This window comes from Lycorma delicatula, chromosome 4 (genome assembly GCF_047948215.1).
Source record: "Lycorma delicatula isolate Av1 chromosome 4, ASM4794821v1, whole genome shotgun sequence".
Taxonomy (NCBI): domain Eukaryota; kingdom Metazoa; phylum Arthropoda; class Insecta; order Hemiptera; family Fulgoridae; genus Lycorma; species Lycorma delicatula.
This window is the reverse complement of record NC_134458.1, coordinates 143,614,090-143,627,649: the sequence shown is the minus strand read 5'-3', so window position 1 is coordinate 143,627,649 and position 13,560 is coordinate 143,614,090. Positions and strand designations below refer to the sequence as shown.

Here is a 13,560-nt window from a genome sequence, read left to right as displayed (position 1 = left end):
CCATCCGCCCAAGCGCAGACGAACGCCAGCTCCACAGGGAGCTGTCCTTCCCCCCTCCCCACCCAGTAATTTTCTTCTGCCTCACCTCTGAGGTCTTTGTCTCAAGGTACTTAATCCTCATAGATGTTCTTCTGAATGTATTCTTTCTATGAAGGTGTCATCCTGCGTGCCCTCTTCATTCAATCGGTGCACCAACTCGCTGCTTCCTGTTCTTTGGTGCTTTGGATGTTTGCTGCCATGGTGGCTATGTTCTCCAACTCCGAAGTTCCTCGCAGCATATATTCTATAATATCCTCAGGAGTTTAAGTCCATGGGTTAGGCAGCACCCTGAAGTTGTTCCATCTACTGCAGATTAAAAACACATTCCACGGGTTGTCCTCTGCCCTACAATAGATGTACTCGGGAGAAGATCTTCTTCTGAATCTATACAGGTACGAACGTTACTCTCCGTGGCCCGAAAGGAGCTGCGTGAGGAAGTATATGATACCTCCCCATGACCTTTCCGGACCACGGTTCTCTCCTTAGAATCAGGCATCTGGTTCAAGTAGTAATCTAGTAAACCGAGAATATCTGTTATTCTTGAGAATAGTTGTTTGATATTCGGAACTAGCTTGATATTCATGATAGGATGCCAACAATAATTAACGTTACGGCACTTAACTTACATAACTAAACGTTTCAATTAAATCTCCTTTTTAACTGGTCTACAAATAGAATAAATTCTTAATTCGACCTTTAGTATAAATCTTGTTTAAATATGTTCAAGTATTATAGTACACGAGATTGTATAATTATTCTCTTTTTTACTTTGGATCTTCCTATAATGTTCTGATGCTTCTGCTTTTCCCACTAACTTAAAATGTAATGATTTTCCTTTTTTTTAAAAGAAAAATGTTGTTTAAATATTTTTTTTTTTACTTTTTTATTTTATTTTCTTAATATGTACGTTGCAAACTGTTCAACTAGTGAAAAAATAAGCAACCCCTCCTTGGCCCAATGAGATGAGGAAAATATATAATATGTAAATGAGTTGTAGTGTTGTGTAGTCTCAATCCGACCACTCCTGAGACGTGTGGTTAATTGAACCCCAACCAACAAAGAAGTGCAATGGTAGGGCCACCTGCCATTGCAGGTGGCCGCAGGAACTGCCTTTATTATTACGGTTATCATGGCACGTAAGTAGAAGACCCGGCCACGAGTGGAGGGGAACGGTGAAGTAGGAGTTTTAGTCGGTAGGGCGCGGGCACACATAGTCTCCTAACATCTAACCGAACGCATGCGAGTCCGACACGCCCGCATTAGTGGGAAGTTAGTAAATGGTATTTCTCCGCAACAACGATAAAAAAAAACCAGCAAAGAAGACCGATATCCATTGTCTGTTATTCAAATCTGTATAAAAGCAACACACTTTTACTAGATTTTGAACCTCAGAATATTCTACTTCAAAAATTAGCTGTTAAACAACTGCTTTGTAAAGACGAGTTAATCATTAGACCGGGCCGATGGGTTAGTCAGAATGCATGAATTATATATTCATAAAATATACGATTTTTTTTTATTGTAATTATTTAATTTAACTGATACTGCGTAATGAATATAACCTTTAATATTATATAAAATTTCATAGTAGACGTAAAGGAAATTATCTGAAAATCTTAGCGTATGAAGTAATAAAATCTCTCGTATTCCAGACGTTCTTAGCTCTCCCTCGATAGTAGCTACTTTAAGAAGTTTCTCTGCATCCTATACTTAATTTTTTCAAGATGAACTAGCTAAAATATATATTTTTCGATTACTTAACTTCCAAATTTTTGAAGTTGGAAATTAAATACTCTCAGAAAGGTTTATTTTTTAGTTACTTTGCAAAATCGTTTATTCTCTAAATTCAGTAAGGTACCGAATTAACAGTTAGAAACTAATTTTATTTTAATTTTAATTTTGTCCACAACTGTAAAGATCGAGATTAGATTAATGTAAAAAAAATATTTTTTAATTTATTATGATTTTTTTAAGTTAATATGAGTTGTTTTAAGAAGTACATATATATATATATATATATATATATATTTTTAGATAGTAAATTAACACGTAGATTAGAAATTTTTTTGAAAAGCGTAATGTATAAAAAATTTTAATTTGGAGAAAACGTCAAACCTAACCTAGATTCGAATTTAGAACCAATACAATAAGTATTCATTTTCAATAATTCATCATACATTGGGATCCTATCTTTACGATAATTTATAGTAAACTTATAAAAAATAAATATCAATCAATTTTATCTTGTAAGTGTAACTACTACACATTATTCTTTTCTACTTAAATTATTATTAAATAAACTGAATATACATGAGATTATTTTAACTTTTCAGAAATATTTCAAATCAATTTTCAGAGTTTCTGAAATGTTAGTCTTTAAGAGGATAATACATCTAAGCATTTAGAAGCAGAAAAATGTTTCCTACGGACCTAAACATTACCGTCATTTATAATAGATTTTCATGAAATTAAAACACTTTCGTGAAGAAAGGATTTACTAACTAGATGTACTTTTTAAAACTTAATTAACTATATCCCAAAATTATTTATTTGTCAAAGTTGATTAAGTTTGAACCTAATTTACGTAAGACGTGATCAATATTTTGAAAATCAAATCTAGTAACATGCCCTTTAAAATTAATTGGAGAAAAAAAAATTTATAGAATTTTCTATAGGCACGTATTTTGCGACCGCGCAAAACGTTTCCAAAGCGTCCAACAATAACTTCTTAATTGGTTTTAGTGCGTATAGCAATGTCCCTAATACTACTTGGTCGCATAGGAATACAGGCATAAGGCTCGGCTTACATTTATCATTATGGCATATAATAAGGCTTTAAGTCTACACTGGTATATCATTAGTATAACTAATAAAGAAACGGGAGGACCATTGAATGGCGTCACGCATACCATAAAAATGTTTGTGAATTACTTTTAATTTTACGGATGGTGACGTTTTAGTGATGCAATGTTCAGTATCCATTAAATTTGTACTTCAGTATTTTGCTGCTTCACTTAAAGGATTACAAAAATATTTTAGATGCAAAACCCTCTTAAGTGTTTACTTTAATCTTGAAAAATAATATTTTTATTTTAAGACTCCACTGAAATGGAAACTAAAACTATAGAAATAAAACTATAAAAACTATGGAAAGGGAAATAAAACTATAAAAGTTTTTACGTCATTAGATTTATTAAAATAATTTTAATTCCACTTAATTATCAGAAGCGGATTTAATTCAATTAGTAGTTTCCACTTGCTAGACGAAAACTGCTCTGTTATTCTACATTCAACAACCTAACCAATATTAAGCAAAAGGTTTTCAAACTATTACATGGTAATCGTTAATGAGATATTGTTCAATTTTAATAATTTCTTACTCAGTTATAAATATATACTTATAGGGTATCCGAGCTAAAGGTATCCAAAAGTAATTGCTTATATTTAGAAAACCAGTCGTCGTACTTTCTTAAACGTAGACTCAATTAACAGAAAATATCTCCAAAATTTATTTTGTATACTCTTAAGGTCAAAGGAATACGCAAGCCAGACAAGTCTAATCATAACGCAATTGTAGTCAGTAGTAGTCAGTCGAAACGTGGACCCCACAACAGAAGGTTCAGTGCGTGCTTTGGTTAGCGGAGTTTAAATCAATTACGTGTATTCAATGGCATGTGCGAACTGAATGGAAAATTGATCAACCTACATCCAAGCCTATTCGTCAGTGGGATACAACCTGAAGAGAACTTGATTCTCACAACTTGGTTTCACAAACTGTAAATTTTACAAAAGTTTCAGACAAGACTGTGGACGTGTACGCGATACATTCACAGCCCGTCCTGGAAAGTCAATTAGGCGGGCTAGTTACAAACTGCAAATTCCTAGTTCCATTGTTCACGAAATTGTTCATAAGTGGCTCGAATAGAGAGCGTACAATTTATAACTCCATCATATTAAACCAAATGGTCGCCGCCTACGATATCAGTTTGTTGCATAGGTAATGCACCGTGTCGAAAACACTCCTAATTATATTGATACGCTGTTATTTAGTGAAGATTCAACGACTCGTATGTGCGGAAAAGTTAACAGACACATTTGTTGAATTTGGGTACTGAAGACTCCCATACAGTAATCGAAAATCAAAGGGACAAACCAAAAGTCAATGTCTAGTTAGGAATGCACAAAAACCGCATTATCGGTCCGTTTTTGTCGAAAGTTGTGTGTACCAAAGAAAAGTTCGAGATTTGGACAATTTAAAACAGAGAATTATTGAAGCTATTGTGTCTAATAACGCTGCAGATGCTCCTAAACACCTGACAAGAGTTTGATTGTCATCTAGACGTCTGCTGAGATATAAAAAGAGTACACATTGAAATTGATTAAACTACATGAACATACTACATTGCACGTGCTGTCCAGTGTTCGATGCAGGTTTGGTGGTCGAGACCCCACTTTAACATCTGTGGCGACTTACCGGGCATTCCTGGATACTCTGTTTCCTGATGCTCCAGAGGGTGAAGCGGAGATCGGTGTCAGAGCGGGTGATACACCATTCCCTGGCGTGCAGACTGTGGATCCCGTAAATATAGACCGAGTGTTTTCTCGAAAGGCACTGAGGAAGGCACCGGGGATTGACCAGCTTGACCCGGATATATATTATTACCTGCTTCCTGTTACAAGAGAGCCACTTGGCAGATTGTTCTCGGGCTGCCTAAACTGGGGCTGTTTCCCGGCTTGCTGGAAGGTGGCTTTGGTGAGAGTCCTCTTAAAATCTGGAAAGGATCCTAGTGAGGTCAATAGTTATCGACCCATCAGCCTCTTGCCGGTTATCGGTAAGTTGCTGGAAACGCTGGTTATGGAACGGCTCTGAGAAAGCATCGCTATAAACTGTTTTCTAAATCGAGGCCAGTATGCTTTTGTCGAGGTGGAAAGCGCTGACTGTAAATATGATTTGGCAATTTTTATTGACATAGAGGCAGCATTTCCTTCCTTGTGTTGGAGTTCTGTCCTCGATGAGTTGGAACGCCGCATTGTTCCCGTAGCCCTGCAGGCCGTTGAACAAGACTATTTGTCTAATCGCTCGGCTCTGTTTAAAGACGCGCACCTAGTTGTGGAAAAGTCCGTCACCAGGGGAAGCCCGCAGGGTTCCGTACTCGGTCCTCTGCTATGGAACCTGGTTTTTGATGGATTTCTGGGATTGACATTCCCAGAAGGGACGACGGCCCAGGCTTTTGCCGATGACAGTCTCCTATTAGTTCGTGGTAACTCACGACCGCAGCTAGAAAGTAGAGCACAAGCTGCTTTGTCACCCGCGTAGGGCTGGATAAACATATAAAATTTAAAGATTTATCTGCCCAAGACGAAGTATATGCTTCTCAAGGGTGCAGACAAATTATCGTGCAATCGTAACCCCATATTAAATATAGAGGCTGTGCAATCAGCCGAGTGAGGGTTCATAAAGAACCTAGGTGTTTTGTTTGATGAGAAGTTGCTGTTTAGTAACCACATTAAGCAAGTAGCGGCGGATGCCGTCTCAGTGATGCACAAACTTAGAAGGATTGCTCGGAAAGACTATGGGTTGTCGGACCGTCAAATGTACATGGTGTACCGAGGTGTCTTTGAGAGCATGACCGCTTACGAGGTGCCCGTTTGGGCGCATAGGTTGGATAGGAATGAACACTACTTCAAATTTAAGGAATGCCCAGCGCATAGCCTTGATAGCATCCACTGGTGTTTTTAAACAACCTCCTTTGATGCTACTACCGTATTGGGAAAGGCTCTCCCAATCGATTTGGTGGTGAAAGTTTAGGCAGCCATGTGGAAGTTGCGAAGAGGTCGGGAGGCCGAGGTATTTGGGATGCGGTTTCGGGCCGGGCCTGTACCGGAGCGGAACGGTGCTCACAATGCACTCAATCTAAATTTCATTCAGTTGCCCATCTCCCGTCTGCGGAAGATGCTTCAGAGCCTCGCGATGGATGCATGGCAATTGGAATGGCACGCCACGAATAAGGGAAGATCGTTGTATAAATTTATACAGGATCTGAGGAGATGTTATGCCTCAAGTTCGTTTTTAAGGGCAACGGGTGCCCAGGTGTTCACCAAACATGTTAATTTGAACCAATATCTGTTTCGGTTCCGCCTGGCGGCTGATGAGCTGTGCGTCTGTGGGGAGGTCCAGTCAAATGAGCATATATGTTTGATTGCTCTGCTCTTGAGGGGGGCCAGAGACCAAGCCACCCTAGAACTTAGAGATCAAGAGAAAAATTGGCCACTCACAAACGACGAGTCAGTGTGGCGAGAGCCGCATTGTCGTATCGTGTGGGAGTTCCACGATACGGTTGCCTTGTTCAACCGACATCGGTAGTTTATCTAAGGAAACGAGATTTCTGCCGTGCGGCTGTGGGAAGCTAATCTAGAGATATTGGCTGCCACCAGCCAGTTAAGGCTCTAAGCGCTTTAATATGGTGGACAGGTACTTGCCGGCACTCAGCGACCTAGGCGTGACCGGAAATTGCTGTCTTTTTAGTATAACAACAAGGGGTACGCCTCCCCGATTTTAGTTTTGTTTTTTCAAGTAAGCGGTTGGGACACGTACGTCGGTGGCGTATGGCACCGTGCTCAGTCCGCTTACGCTGTTAGGTTAGCTCATTAGGAACTATTAGATTATTGATCGTTAAACTGTTTGAGGCTCAGTAGCCGTTTGTGGCACAGAATTTGGTCATGCCACTCAAACCAAACTACATGAAAAATTGGTTGCTTTGTTTATTAAGAATAAAAATTATTAAATTATATTAACTGGTTTTCTTAATATAATCTGTTACTTTTGGATACCTTGAGCCCGGATACGTGTGTGTGTGTGTGTGTGTGTGTGTGTGTGTGTGTGTGTGTGTGTGTGTGTGTGTGTGTGTATCTGGTTATGTAAATAGTATTTAGCCTTTAAAGGCAAAAATTAATAGTACATTTATTTTTATTGGAAAATAACACTATGAGACCACTTATGCACCATTTTTTCGATGATATTCTGCCATTTTTGTGACAACAAAAAAATTTCGTCGCTATAGAACTTCTGTGGATTCTGTTTAAAAAATTGTGACACATGGTTTTCACAGATCTTCTTTAAAACTAACTTAACACCGTTTAGAGAGTTCTGCACAGAAACAAATTATAGTGCGACAGGTCAAGGTCCGTGCTATACGCTGGATTCATTACCATTAAAACCTCCAAGTCAAGTGCTCAATTTCTGACGGGTCATTAAAGATATGCATATGTGGTCTGGCGTTATCAGGGTGGTTTACGACATCCTTTCTTTTGACAAGTTCAGGTTGCTTCTTTTGAATTGCTAGCAATCGCACTAATTGTCGACAATACAGGACTGCGTCTATCGTTCTGCCTGGCGGAAGCAGCTCGTGATGCACGATGCCCTTCCAATCTCATCAAATGCACAGAATAACGTTTCTGGGCTCACTGTGGGCTTTGCCAAAGACTGGTGAGCTTCTCCTCGTTTTGACCACGATCTTTTAGTTCACACTATATTGTCGTAGGTTCAGTATATAGTAGGTCATAAGTATCCACTTTTCCTCACTCGTGATCAACTACTCCAGAAATGGCACGATTTCTTTACGTTTCAGTAAAGATTTTCAGGTGGAAATTCGATCAAGTAAATTTTTCTGAGCAGATCATGTGATAACCAAACTTCGAGCTTCTTTTTGTAGCCAGCTTTCTCCAAATGGTTTAACGCTATTTCGTGATGGATGTGTAGGTCACTGGCGATGTCATGACTGCTTACATGCCGATCTTCTTCCACTTTTGCCAGAATACACTGACGCTATTTCGTGCGCAAAAGGCTCAATACATTTTAGACTACTTTTTTATATATAATATTGTCCCTACCTAATTTATCTAAAAGTTATTACGGTAGATTTCTTCTTGATCGGAACATTTCACTAGATTACAAGGCCAGTCATAACTCATTCGTTTATATTCGTAATTGTTAAAGATGAATTAATTTTTCTAAAAATTTAATAAAAACAATAATAATAATTTTAAAGTTACACGGATTTATTTAATTATTTAACTTTTAATTTTTTTTAAAAGGGCATAAATCTAGAGAAAATAATAAAGTACTTTTTATTTAATTATTAATATTAGGAGTGAATAAAGGTTTGTGTAATTAATTAATGAAGAAGAAAATAAAATATTGCAAACTTCAACAGCGGAGTGAAAATATCTTAGCAGAATCTTTCATTCGGAACCGAGTTTAAATCCCGATCAGCTTTAGCAAATTTCATTATGCTACAGAATGTTTAATAAATTTTCCTTTGCGTGTGGTTAAATATCAATAAATAATAATTAAAGGAAAATGAAATAAAAAATTAAAATAAAAGTTAATTTTTTTTTTATAAAAAATATTTTATGGTGTAGCTGAATTTTTCTAGTATATATATACATATATATTTGTTAATATAACTAAGTAAGTAGTTATATCATGTTTAGGATAATATAACTACTGTAGTCAGATTTATGGGAATAATTTTTTTTTTCAGAAATGAAAACTAATTAAAATTATGGGTTAATTTATAAAAACACATTAATTTAACACATAATTATTGATATTAAAATAATAAAATTATTTAAGTTTCTTCTACTAAAACATTTATGTTTATATACAAACAAATTTAAAATGTTCTGCCTGCCGGCAGGTTTCTTACGTCACCTCTGCTTCCATCCATCCATTTCTGCCCCAAGCTTTCTTCGACACCGTGTAGTTTCCGAACTCACCTCACTATTCAAAACTTCGCCTCATCTATTAACTTCTTCCTAATTCTTCCTCCCTTCCTTTCTCCTTCTACTGACCCTTCTTATACAGTTGTAAAAATTTCACTTCTAACTAAAAGTCCTAACAAGTTTTGTTTTCTTTCGTGTACTTCCCGAATAACTCCTCTTTTTTCTTTAATCCAATTATTACTTCCTCACTTTTCACTTTATCAATCCATCTTACTCCTTCCATTCTTCTCCATATGCACATCTCAAAAGCTTTAGTCCAGTTACTTTCCCTTTTCCTTATAGTCCATGTTTCACTTTTAGACAAGACGACACACATAACATTTGGTTAATCTCTTCCTTAAGTCCAAACTTTTACTATATAATTTGCTCTTCTTCCTATATAATCGCTATCCTTCCTTTCATTTCCATTGCGCTCTTCCAGTTCTCTGTCATCATATTACCCAAATGTCTACTATTATTTTACTTTTTTTATTTTTCCTTCACTTGTTCTTACCACTAAATTCTCTTTGTTTTTTACTTTTATTATTTTTTGTTTTTTGTATATTTGTTTTCATTACTTTATTCAGGGCTGTTAATCTGACGTGCGTGTGTCCCATCAGTTAGAATTACCATAACATCAGCAAACCTAAGTAACTTTTTTAGTCCTCCTATATTTATTGATGCAGCATTTTTGCCTAAACCTACTTATTCAGTCAGTATTCTTTTTCATTGTTACTGTTTGTTTCATGATTAATTCTTTAATTAAGTTAGTTTATTTAATGTATATACCAAATATCAGTATTTTCAATCAACTATTTAACTTTAACTATATAAAAAATTAATTGAGTTTAAATTCAGAATTTCAATATTTGAAGTTTACTTTAAGTAACATACGTGTATAATATATCCGTCCTTTGCTATTTATTTAAATATTACTTCTAATAACCAATTTTGGTTTGTAATGTCCTACATATATTAAAAAAAACTCAGTATTATTTTTCCAATTGTAAAAATTATTGTTATTTTAATTGAAACGCGTTACGTTAAATACTAATTTAATTTACTATATTGTATATAATAAAGTTATCTTTTAAATAAATTTTCATTTAATACTGTAAAAATGTATGAGCTAAAAGATAATAAAAATCTTTTCTCATTACTTTTAAGAGAGGCAATTTTTAAAACATAAAAAAAATAACTTATTTCCTTATTTTTCTGACCTCATTCTTGACAAAAAAACTATTTTCGTTCCTATTTTAAGTTGACATTTTGCTAAAAATTAAAAACGTAAATTGAACCTTTTGTAATTTTTTATATCAAATTTATACTAACAAAGTCATAAATATTTATAGAATCCAGTTATACTTGCAAAGTTCATTAAATAGTAGAGTAACAAATAAACAAAAAACATTATTATTATTATTATTACTTGTTATATTAAAAAGCTGACAAATGTTTCTAGATTTTATCAGCACTTTCATAGAGTTTAAACTTAACTCTTCTCAAGTAATAAAGTTACAAATTATTTTAAATTAATCTTCTCATTTAAGTTTTATAAGAGTTAAATTTATCCATAGAAAGATTAATTAAAAAGTTCTAAATTGATTTGTTAAACTCGTAAAATTTAGCTCAAATTAACACTTTACTCACAAATGTATTATGCTAAGAAATACAATAATCTTAGATTTTAATAAAACGTAGTTGAATTGATTCAAAATATCTTTTTGGCTAATTAAACAAAACATGACCTTATTATTTCTACGTTTAATGTTAAAAATACTTCCTGCAGTTAGAGCACTTTATTATTAAAGTGCAACAATAATAATTTTTTTTAAAAACAACAATATAAGTAAAGAAAAAACGTTTTAACAGATTTGAAAAAATGTTCTTGATGAAAAATTTGATTAATTTATATATAAATATATTTTTTTCAAATAATATAGTCTTAGGGGAATTTTTATTGGGGCTTAATGTTTCCCTCTGCTACAGTTAAAAACAGTTATTAAACTGATCTTATTTAGAAAAAGAAAATAGCAAAACATTTTATAAATTAATAAGGTAAAATTAACAGAATTTGAAATATTAATACAGCTAAATTTTCTTTTTTAGAAATGGGATTTTTTATGAAAATGCTCTTCAAAAGAAAGTAAAGTTCTCAGTAGTATTTAAATTTTTTCACCGAATATAATCCGAATTAATAAGCGAAAAACTCAAACAAGAACAACATTTAAATTATTACCGTAAAATTACTAAAAAATAAAATATTATTTCAGAAATAAAATTCATTTATTTTCAAATATTTGAAACGACTGGAGGTTTAAAAGTCAAGAATTACATAAAGATTTATGCTGTTTCTTTGCTTTTGATAGCGCACGTATTTGTGTAAAATATGACGTTTACGCAGAGTTATGAAGTGAAGCACGTTTTCTATTCCCCTACTCTGTAAATAACTTCTTTTTTTACAGGCTCTATTGTACAATGCATGTTATATACTAATGCACCGATTCTTTGGCACAGAGTTTTTAAAAACTTTATAAAACACTAGCATCCCTGTCACAGCTTCGCCCGCGCTATAAGGTTACTTGCGTTTCCCTTCGCGGTCAATTTATATTTATTTTATGTTTTTTAGTCAAATAAGCGGAGGCAGACGCACCCAGTCGCGTCCCACAAACAGTAACAGTGACAGTGGCTGTGTTAGTTGAGCTGGCGTCGTACGCCTTCACACCCCTTAAAAAATTGAAATTCAAGAAAACCCAAAAATAGTTTTTAGATATTTATTTAAACAGTATCTGCAAGCCCAAATGTACTGAATATCTTGTTTCTATTAGTCGGAAATAGAGAAAATTTGCAATCATCGTTCAAAATCTTTTAACTTTTTTCACCCCTTTCAAGGTCGAAAAATTTAGAAATTAGTTTTTAGATACTTACCTGAAGATTACACACACACACCAAAAATCAAGTTGAAATATTTATCTGTTATCGAGAAATTAAAAAAAAAACAGTAAATTTCATTGTTACCCCATTTTAACTCTGAACTCGATATTTCAAAAAACTTTCTTAGTGTGCACTTATATCGTAAGAAGAACACGTGTAAGTACAAATATACTTTTAGATTGTATAGGTATACTTTTATATAATTTGTATAGATTAAAATTTATAAATTACTTTTACAGATGGATGAAGCCACAGAAGATGATGAATTGACTAAAATTCAATTCCTGGAAGCAAGATGTCGGCTAAATGAGACAAGTGAGTTCAAACTTATAAGTGTAAATTTTTTAGTAATTTGTTGTTCTTATATGTCAAATTATATAAGACCCCAGAGATTAAATACTAAAAATATGAATTGTTACTAGAATAGAGGATAAAAAGTAAAAAAAAGCAATATTGCTCCAAACGACTATCTGAACGTAGACGAAAAAAATTGCAATTTTTAAATAATATATATATATATAGACATTTTTAAAATCGTTTTACAAAAACAGTACATATTTTCTGTTATGTAGAAAAGTAAAAAATTTAGAAAATTAATTTATGCAAGAATATCTTTCATTTTACATTGCCATTTTAAAGCGAAATGTTAAACGTTCATCACTTCAGCAATGATGATAATGCATTTCAAGTATATTATTATGTTTTAAATCATTTAAAATTCTACGGTCGCCAAATTGATGTATGAATTAACGTAGCGTATGAAAAAATAAAAGCTTGACACAGGTTCGGAACCAGAACCTTCCGAATACATGAATTAACGTCAGATCTAATATTATAACAAATCCTGCTATAGTTTTTATAAATAAAATATATATATTCCTGCTATAGTTTTTTATAATATATATATATATTTTTTTTTTTTTCACATTCTTTTCTTCATGCCGACGGGCACGACGCCAGCAGCACAATGACGCTGGGAGCTACAGTTACATACGTTCATGCAGACGCGCTCCCTCCGCCAAGCCAGCCCTTCGCTGGTGAGCGCGCAGCACACCACTATTCATCGGCGGCGATATAAGCGCAACGCAGGAAGGCTAAAGCATTCTATATCGGACCACCGAGAGAGAAAAAGAAGAAATAAATGGAAAAAGTCCCTAGCCGGCCCAACGTGAGACTTCCCAGGGGATGCCAACATTCCCGCCAGAGTAGCAGGCCTGGGCCCGCCCGCAGAGGGAGTTGCTGGGCTCGGACACCACGTTTCTGCACCAGCCTTTCTTTTTCCTGCATCCCTGGGCCAGGTCAACAATCAAGTATTACTCAGCCTAGAGAAGTGTCCTTGCGACTCTAATGAGCCTCCCCGCCTATAGACAGTACGTCCGGCAAGACAGGTCGGCTTACCAGTTCTCGGTCATTTTCTTACTCTCATCTTGACTCTGCCTCTAACCGCTAAGGCCAGGGACACCGGGCCCGGCTATGCCGTTCCCGGGCCCTGCCCCAGCAGCCGGGTTTCGGTCTTTTTTTTCCTATAGTAACTCCTCCCACATCTTGTAAGCTACTTTCTTTGCTCGTATAATCTCAGCCTTCTGCACCAACCTGCCGGGCTTCAAGCGCCCTGGCCGGCGATGACCCGCCGGTTGGCCGTGTCTACGAAGTGTTGCCGGCCCAACACTGCGGGAATCTGCGGGTCACTACTGCGACGCTGTAGTGCGGACCCAACTACCGTTGACGGGATGCTTGGTACGATCCCAATGGATGAGCTGCGGATCTTCTCAAATACAACCATTGAGCCGAGCCGTCTTTGCCGGAGACCAGCTACCGGACTCA

General features: G+C 35.4%; 1 protein-coding gene across 2 annotated transcripts in view; it reads left to right on the top strand.

The window, feature by feature from the left end:
* LOC142322950 (parathyroid hormone/parathyroid hormone-related peptide receptor-like) overlaps positions 1-13,560 on the top strand; it is a 952,038-nt gene that overhangs the window by 495,668 nt on the left and 442,810 nt on the right. For both annotated transcript variants that reach the window (XM_075362045.1, XM_075362046.1), the window contains exon 3: positions 11,976-12,051. In XM_075362045.1, coding sequence (XP_075218160.1) covers positions 11,976-12,051 — 76 coding nt within the window. The remainder of the gene's footprint in view (positions 1-11,975; positions 12,052-13,560) is intronic.